The sequence below is a fragment of the Macrotis lagotis genome, chromosome 3, assembly GCF_037893015.1.
Source record: "Macrotis lagotis isolate mMagLag1 chromosome 3, bilby.v1.9.chrom.fasta, whole genome shotgun sequence".
NCBI classification, from domain to species: domain Eukaryota; kingdom Metazoa; phylum Chordata; class Mammalia; order Peramelemorphia; family Peramelidae; genus Macrotis; species Macrotis lagotis.
In genome coordinates, this window is record NC_133660.1 from 302,114,784 (window position 1) to 302,124,746 (window position 9,963).

The window sequence follows — 9,963 nt, forward strand, 5'->3', positions numbered from 1 at the left end:
TTAGGTGCTCCATAGCTTCTTCATGGCATTTTTGACTTCAGCATTTCTTAGGGTATACACCAAAGGATTGAGGAAGGGTGTTATGATGGTATAAAATACAGACACCAGCTTATCAAGAGGGAAGGTAGTTGGGGGCCGGGTGTACATGAATATGCAGGGACCAAAGAATATGATGACAACAATTATGTGGGAACTACAGGTGGAGAGCTCTTTGCGCTTTCCCTCTGCACTGTGATTTCTCAGAGAGTGCAATATAATTGTGTAGGATATCATCAGCAAAATAAAACTTATGGAACACACGGCACCACTATTGGAAACTACCAAGAGGTTCAGTACATAAGTGTCCATGCAACCTAGTCTCAACAAAGGTTGCAAGTCGCAGAAATAGTGGTCAATAACATTGGGACCACAGAAGGGCACACTCAAGATTAGTATTATCTGCGCAATAGAATGCAGAAATGACCCTACCCATGCCAATAGAATCAGAATCTTACACACCCTCTGGTTCATGATGACAGGATAGTGTAGGGGCTTACAGATGGCGATATAACGGTCATAGGCCATTAAATTGAGAACTAATATTTCCATGCAGCCAAAGAAATGCATGGCAAATAGCTGGGTCATGCACTCATCAAAGGAAATGGTGTTCTTTTGAGAGATGCTGTCCACAATCAGTTTGGGAGCTGTAGTTGTAGAGAAACAAGAATCTGCAATGGATAAATAGGTTAAGAAAAAGTACATAGGGGAAGAAAGTGTGGGACTGGTCTTGATTGTCACAACTATTAATAGGTTCCCCAATATAGTGGCAGCATAGAATCCCAAGAAAATGGCAAATACTATTTTTTGCTTTTCTGGATCCTGAGTCAATCCAAGTAGAATGAATTCAGTCACATTTCTTCTCATTTCTAAGACTTGTGGAAAGGACACAGGCAGAACTAGATAAAATAAAGAAATAAAGAAGAATTAATGAGAAGAAATTGAGATATTAGCAAAAGAGGAGTGAAAGCCCAGGTCCCACTGTAGAAGGCATATTGCATGGTCTGGAAGTCCAGCACATTTGGAATGCCTATGTGCTGCAACCTAATGCAGGAAACAAGCCTCTAGCACTTTAAGGTCCAGTACAAAGTCAGTGAACTGTCACCTGGCCCCAGTACAAGAAGCGTGTGACTGTTCACCACTTGCCTAAGAACAGAACTCAACTTAAAAAAAATTATCTTTGCAACTAAGCTAAACTATGTGTTAGAAAGAGCAAAAAACAAAATAGACCTGACCTTAAGAAATTCCAATGACAACTGAGATCAAAATGCCTTCTCAGAAGGGAAACCAAATGTCAAAATGCCCATATGTGATTATGAATTGGTTTGATTATGAAACGGGATTATGAATTGGTTTGATGTTCAAAAAGTCCTCTTGGAAGACTTATGAAGGATATTAAAAAGTAAGTATTACAGACAGAAGAAAACCTGGGAAAAGAAATGAGTGGTATGAAAGAGAATTATTATTAAAAGAGGCCACAGCCTGACTGAAGCAAATATATTCTTCAGAACTGGCCAAAGGAACAAGGAGATGCAAAAGCTGACTGAAAAACATAATTCCTTTGAAGTTAGAATTTAGCAACTGGAAGCTAATAAATATGAGATATCAAAAATCAGTCTAAAAAATTAAAAATAATGAAATTATAAAATCTCTCATTGGGAAAAACAACTGACTTAGAAAAGAGGTACAGGAGAGAAAATATAAGACTTATTGGACGACTTCAAAGCTGTTATTAAAAAGATTATCTGTATAACATATTTTAAGAAATCATTCAAGAAACCTGCCCTGTTTTCCTGGAAACAGGAGGTAAAATCATCATTCAAGTAATTCACTAACAACTTCATGAAAGAGACTCAAAATGAAAACTCCAAGCAATATTTTAGCCAAATTCCAGAATTATCAGATCAAGTAATATCAGTAGCCAGAAAGAAATGATTCAAATACCAAAGAACCACAATCAGGATTACACAGCACATAATAGCTTCAGCAATTAAAGTTTGAAAGGATGACTTTCTAGAAGGAAAAGGAGCTAGAACTATAATCAAGAATCAACTACTAAGCAAAACTAAGCATGCTCTTTCAGAGGTAATAAGGAACATTCAACAAGATAAGTGACTTTAAAACTTTCCTGATGAAATGAACAAAGATGAACAGAAAACTTCATCTTTAATTATAAAATTCAAGAGATACATAAAAAAGGAAACAGGAAAGGAAAAAAACTGTCATTCAGTATGATTATACTACCTACATCCCTACACAGGGAGATGAAAATTTTAATTCAGAAGAACTGTATCTCTAATACATGTATAATTAGACTGTTTGATGACATGAAAAATTAAAGTGGGTGGGGGGAAAGATTGTGCTGGGAAAAGTGGAAAAGGGAGGATATTAGAGGGTAAGTTGCAGGACATGAAGAGGGACAAAGGACCTACTGTAGTTGAGGGAAAAAATGAAGGAGTTAAGCTTTGCTAGAATTTTATTCTCACTGTATTTGTCTCACAAAGGAAATAACATATCACTCTGGTGACTTTAGAATCTAATCTAGCCCTATAGGAAACTAGAAGAAATCTTGAAAGAGTAGAATTCAGAAAAGTCTGAAAAGATTTGCAAGAGCTGATAGTATGTGAATTGAGCACAGCTAGGACATTGTTCACATTAACAGTTCAATAACATGGCATGATGATCAGCTATAAAAGAGTCAGCTCCGCTCAGCAGTTCTGTTATCAATAATTATTTTGAAAGCTTTGTAATGGAAAAAAAAATTATCCTCAGAGAAAAACTATGGAGTCTGAGTGCAGTCCAAAGGAGGAAATTTTCACTTTATAAAATTTTTTTATGTTTTTTGTTTCCTCATTTTTTCATTGTTCTATTTAGCTTTGATTTTTTTCTTAACATGACTAATATAGAATTATTTTAACCATGACTTTACATGTATAGTCTATATCAGATTACTCACTGTCATTGTGGGGAGGAAGGGAAAGGAGGGAAGATGAATGTTGAAAATTATCTTTGCATGTAATTGAAAAAATTAAATAAAATAAAATAACCTTCAAAAAGTGAAGGAAACAAAAAAGTTTCATAGGGGAAGCTCATGTGAGACTGGTCTCATCACAAACATTCATAGATTTCCCAGCAGAATGGTAGTGTAGAATCCAAGGAAAATGACTAAAGTTATTTTCTATTTCTCTTGGTCAATCTAAGCAGAATGAATCCATTTATATTCTTTCTCACCTATAGGACTCAAAATAAAGAGATAGGTGACAACTATTTAAAATAGCAAAAAAAAGAATAATTAATACAAGAAAACATGAAAAGTGTTGCAAAACCTGATGGTGAGTGAAGTGAACAGAACCAGAACATTGTACATTGTATCAGCAACATTGTTTCATGATATTCTGTGATAAACTTAGCTCTTCTCAGTAATACAGGGATTTGAGATAATTCCAAAAGACTAGTGATGGAGAATATAATATCCACAGATGGAATTAAAGAATGTGAATGCAAAGCAAACTACTATTTTTACCTTTTAGATTTTGTTCATATTTTCATCCTCATTTTTCCCTTTTGTTCTTATTCTTCTTATATTCCATGACTAATATTGGAATATGTTTAACCTGTTGTACATGTATCAAAAAAGAAAATTATATTATTATTCATTTAAATTATTTCCAGTTCAACTAGTTTCTGGAGGCAGGATAGTAATGCCTGGCAACTAAATTTGTCAAATTGGAAAATAAAAGAATAGTGAGGAGAAGATTTTGGCCTAGAAAATTTTCCTTTATTATAAAATAATAAAACTTTAGTATAAGTCATAAGATCATTCAGTAAATGTCAGGCTGTAACTTGGAGGTTGCATAACCCAAACTTCTCATTTGTAAATTAAAAAAAGACAAGAAAGAAAAAGTTACTCCCCCAAATTTGCTATGTGGCAGTCAAACTCACATCATTTAACAACATAAACACTTTGTCCTCAATGGAAATTGCAGCATCTCATCTAATTATATAGTTTCATCTATTGTATATCAAAAACAAAATTAAATTAAGTTTTTTTTAGGTTTTTGCAAGGCAAATGGGGTTAAGTGGCTTGCCCAAGGCCACACAGTTAGGTCATTATTAAGTGTCTTAGACTGGATTTGAACTCAGGTACTCCTGACACCAGGGCCAGTGCTCTATACCCTGTACCACCTAAGCACCCCAGGAGATAAGTATTTGCTAAGTTACAATAAATGTAAATTATTGTCTTATTTGCTCATCCCCAAAACCCTAGAAGGCAAATGTTATTAGCATATCCATTTTACAATTGTGTAAACTGAGATAGAAAGAGGATTAGTGATTTTCACACGAATAAACAATCAATAAACACTAGAGACTTCTTTGGAACTCTGGTCTTCCTCACATCAGACTCATAATTTCCTAGATATATACCATATAATAACATTACCCTTAAAAGAACACTTTAATAAATGTCTAGATTTTAGTAATATTGATATAAACATATGTATATGTGTATATAAAATTAATAAAATGCGGAAGGATTTACATGCTAATAGGTATTTTCCTCAATTTGCCAAAAAGAAAAAATAAAATATAAAACAAGAAAAATTAACTGAAGTACATGGCAGATGTCAGCATTGCCAGTTACTTGTTTGGCAAAGTGTCACAAATTCGAAATATATGTGGTATGAAATTTGAACTCAGGATTTCTAAAATATAAAATAAGTCTAGAGTGTGAACCATTTCCTTGCATCTGCCTAATAGCAGGATACTATGAATGTTAACATATTCTAACTATAGTTTTATAACTGAAATTCTATATACTAAATAAGAACCAATGTCATTGGTCTAAAAATAGTAGTGAATGTGAAAAGTGGCAGAGGCATGGCAAAATTAGTGTCATTTAACTTTGTGGTTGATCTCCTAGAGAGGTATATTTGAGATTTTATTATGTATTCACCAAACTCATAAGAGTAATAAGAGCTTTCATCTAGTGCTTTAAGATTTATAAGGGATTTTGTATGTCTTTTCAGTCCATGAACACAACAATCCCGAAAGATAGGTAACATTATTATCTCTGTTTTAAAAATAGAGAAAGTGATGTTGAGAGAAGTTGGTAGTTTCTCAAAGCCACATACTTGATTAGTGCGTAAGACTGGAAGAGAACTAAGTAATTCTTAATTTGCTCAGGAGTTTTCTAGCTATTTCAACAACTAATTAACAAACTGTCAACAAACCTTAAACTACTACAGCTGCACAGTTCATGCCCTAAGAAAAAATTATTTTCATTCCCTTCATTTATTTTTTCTTTTCCATCCCTTCTCTTCTCTTTTTCAATCTATTCTTTCCTTTCTCTGCTTTTTATTTGATTTGTTTATGCCTCTAAGTGTACCCTCTTATATTCTCTTAAAGGCAAACAAATCCCTTTTTCAAGTAAATAATAGTTAAATACATCCACATTAAAAATAAGTGAGAGGAAAGAGGGACAATATGATTCCCATTCAATGATGCAATATGTTGTGGCTTGTTAAACTCTCAGAGAAATGCCTCAGTGAAATACCTGACAATGTGGGAAATGAGGGAGGGATACTGCAAGAACTATCTAGAGCCATAGAAATCAGATAATTTTAACATAATTCTTATCTTAATTTAGAAAAGCTTTCAGTATTCCCTTTAGTCTGTCTGTCTGTGTGTCTGTCTGTCTTTGTCTTTGTCTCTCTGTCTCACTCTGTATCATTCTGTTTCTCTTTGGATTTCTGAATAAGAGGTGTTTGGAGATAATATTTTTGAAAACTAAGATCAATTTTAACTCAACAAGCAATAATTTAAGAAGAAAAGAAAAGCACCCAAGATATATGGAGGACATGATAACTGCTATCACTTATCTGAGATTGATGTCTCATCAGATGATTCCAAGTGTCTCCTTGCATTAAGCTAAAGGTTAGAGAAGTGAATGCATCATACCCTAACATTCAGACTCTATACCCTAATCCCTCCTGCTATTAAAAGCAAATCAAGTAATTCCCATTGATTTATTGGTTCTTGTATTCTAACTGCATACAGATTTCCCAGGCATTTTCAGACCATGTGTTGCTCAATCAAATTCTGTTCCAGACAAAGGCATCAATCAAGGGGGTGTTATATAATAACGGTTATTTAATTTAATATTGACAAAATAAAAATAGCATTATTTCAGATTGATTTTCCCCTATTCTTTAATTAGTGATTCATTGCAACATTTCTTTTCAATTTCTAAAGATAACTGGTGCCTCCTGGGAAAACAAGGTACTTTAAATTCATCAATTTTTTTCAATAATGTTTTATTGAATAACTTAAAATAAAATTTTATTTTTTTCTGGGAAAGAAGTCCTAGACTATAGAGGCCCTTTTGAGTGAATTTAAGCAAAAACTTATGAATGATATAGTCTCTCAGAAACTTTCATTATCTGTGAAATGGGGGAATCAGATGAGAATAACACTAATTTTCTTTCTATTTATGAAATACTATGAATTCTCTACAATCTATAGATGCAAAGAGAAACCAAAATAAGCAATTACCTTTGGATGCTTAGATTCTAATAGGAGATGATGTTAGACATGTGTGAAGACCAGATCAGAAATGAGTGAAAAATATTTCATAACATTTATTATTAATTATCTGGAAATTTTTTTTTTAAATTCCTAGGCTTAAGTTTTAAGTTATCTGATACAAAAATTTTCACAAAGCAAGTATCTATTATTTTATCTTTGGAAGAGCTCATCTTAATGCAGTCTATTTTAATAAAATTCAAAGTTAATAAGCAAGTAAATAAAAGTCTGACAAAACCTGAAAACATGGAAGAATACTGATTAAGTAATAGCTAGAATTGATACTAATTGCATTTGGATCAACAAATCAAAAAAATCCCTTTACCTCAAACCTACATTAACCATTTCAGGTTTTATTCCTTCTTTTTCTATCATTTACTTTTTTTACCCTATTCTGGAAAAAAGTCACAGAACTGGGACATTTTTAAATATTATCTCAAAATGTATATGTACTTAAAAGGTAAAATTTCATTATATTTTAAAAGGACATGACTTGGGAATATTTTCTTGCACTTTGAGAAAAACAAAATGAAAGCAACTAAGCTTTTCGTTGATTTCTCTTTGAAATTTGATTGATTTTCTTTTTCCTTTTGCCTCAGTTGTATTTTGAAAAATAAAAGATTTTAATCCTTGATCAATTCATTAGCCATAGTATTATATTAATTTGATAATAGATGATGTTTAATTTTTATTAAAAAATGGCAATGACTGAAAATGAACAATCTGGATATGTCTCTGTAGACTTTCTCGGTAGTATTAATTCTAAGGATGTTAGAGATCAATATGTTTAATAGTCATGTTTTATGTTTGAAAGAGCACTGGAGCAGTGGATTTTCTAGCTCAATGACTAATGCATTGTTTAATAGAAATAAGTTGCTTTTCCATCAAGAATAATTAATAATTTTTGAAAGTTTTTATATATTTTTATGAAATGGAAATAAATAGATGCAGCTTCATTATCCTGTGAGACTTATGGCGAGTTAGTAATTTACATGAAAGTAAATTATTGTCATATTTTCAAATGCAGGGAAATTAAATGGATTCAGGATGAAAATGTGCAAGAACCCTGATATGTATTCTTTAGACAATGCTTCAGGACTCCTTTCCATCATTTGGTACCTAATAATTCTAAATTCTCTTATGCTGGTATTAAAATTTCCTTCAGAATGTGATGCTGGCTTAGCCTTGAAAATGATATTCAATATCTTATCTTCAAATCAATCTTCTATCCAGACAGCTTTGTAGAATAGTAAACTTACCAGAAAAGGATGCAGACTGGGACATAGAGTAGGTCACAGAATTGCTCTGGGGTGAGAGTTTTTGACTTGGTATCAGGAACTCATGAATTCTACATCCACCTCAGGCAAGTTTTGTCTATTGATTGTGAACAAGTCATTCTATCTTAGTTTGCTCAAGAGCATTGGGAGGTAATAATGACAACTATCTCTCAAAGTTGCTTTGAAGATCTAATGAGATAACATGCAAAATATTGTGCAAACATTATAGAACATTATGGATATCATTAAAGGAGAATTTGATAGACCTTAGTAAATGATCTCAGGGATAATTATTGTGGGTTAAAGAATTAAAACAGTAAATCAAAGTAAGAAAAAAATGAAAAATGGATCAAGGGACAATATTCATTATTTCACCAGTTCAGCTTTTGTATTTCTCCCAGCAACCATGATATGAGTGCTGATAGAATTGCCTTAATAGGGCAATTTCCTATTATTCCAAATATTTATGATCGTTATTTGAATAATCATACCTTGGCTATCAAAGTGTCCTTAGCTCATAAAAGTTCCCCGTTTCTTTTTTTTTTTTTTAATTCCTTAAGGATAAAACCAAGGAAGGTCAAAGCAAGTATAAAAGTTCCATAGCTTTCCAAAATTCTTGTGCAACCTAGATTTTCCACATTTTTTGTTCACTGGACCCTAAAGACATGTTACTGTATTTATACCTGAGCTTCCTTAAGCTTGGGGGAAGACTTCTGCAAAAGCAACATTTATAAGTCAAATTAAATGAACTTGTTCCTTCTGTAAGATGCAGAATTCAATTGAAGTTAATGGAGACAGTGAACCTAGAAACAGTCTATTCATAATTTGAAGTGGAAAAATATAACACCAAAAACATGTTAGCCATTACCTTAATATCTGTCTTCATTTTTCATCTTTCCATTTCCAGACTCTTTAGGTAGGAATTCATTTATAAGTGTCACTTTTCATCCTCTGTTCTTGGAAGATACATTTAATTTAATAAGCATTTATTAAGATCCCATCATAGTCTAAGCACTGTGATACACACTGTAGTATCTAAATGAGTTTGTTTATAATCAATTAATATTATATTGTGGTGTAGTGGTTAAGCTGATCTGCCAGAGTTAAATTCCATTTTTTTTTCTGGTTTTTGCAAGGCAATGGGGTTAAGTGGCTGTCCCAAGGTCACACAGCTACGTAATTATGAAGTATTGGAGGCCAAATTTGAACTCAGTTACTCCTGACTCCGGGTCAGGTGCTCTAGCCACTGCACCACCTAGCCACACCCATCCATTTCTATTGAATGCTACCTAAGTGATCTTCGTTCTAAATGTCTTATTTCTAGATGATTATATTGAATATTATATATTACAGCAAAGTTCATAGTCTGCACTAAAACAGAGAATCTTCTAAAAATATTTGCTAATCTAATAAAATCCTAGTCTTAGTCCACCTTTTCTTTCAAAATGAAAGTTTTCAAAAATCAGTAACTTGTTTTAACAAATGTATGTTTCTTGTATTATCACGACATTATGCTTCGTTCCTGAAGACCCAGAAGAGATACAAGATGAGTTACTTACCTTTGATAAAAAAACAGAAATGTTCTTAGAATTTCATAAATAAATTTTCAGTTGAAATATAGGTCAGAGCTCTACTCTCTCTGACTTCCATTCTGATTCACAGTAAGCACTTAAATGACAAAACTTTTCCTGGGCACGCAGATTCTTATAGAAATTGCATTAAAGTTAAGTGATTCAACCAACAGGGAAATAAAGGTCAATCACTATGGAACAGTTGGCATCTTTAGTTCATTTGACTTTGGTCAGTGAAGGAACAAACTTCCCTTGCTAATTAGTGCCAGTTTGCCCCAGTGCTAGACTTTGGCACTAAGTAACTTAGCAGTAAAGTGAACTGTATTGCCAATGTATTTTTCCTGCCTTCCATGAATATTAAAAATAACTTCATTTATGGCATTGCTTTTGAAATTTACAAATATCTTGGATAGTCTCTTTAGAATGACCATTTCAGATACACGTTTCATAGATTTTATGCGATTTAGTCAAAGCTTAAAAACTTTAATTAAAAACTG

General features: G+C 32.7%; 1 protein-coding gene across 1 annotated transcript; it reads right to left on the reverse strand.

Moving 5' to 3' along the window:
* Positions 1-909, reverse strand: LOC141517016 (olfactory receptor 4C11-like). Its single transcript, XM_074227955.1, has one exon. It carries the CDS (start codon positions 901-903, stop codon positions 1-3), a length of 903 nt encoding a protein of 300 aa, XP_074084056.1. The 5' UTR covers positions 904-909.
* Between the last annotated feature and the right edge of the window lie 9,054 nt (positions 910-9,963).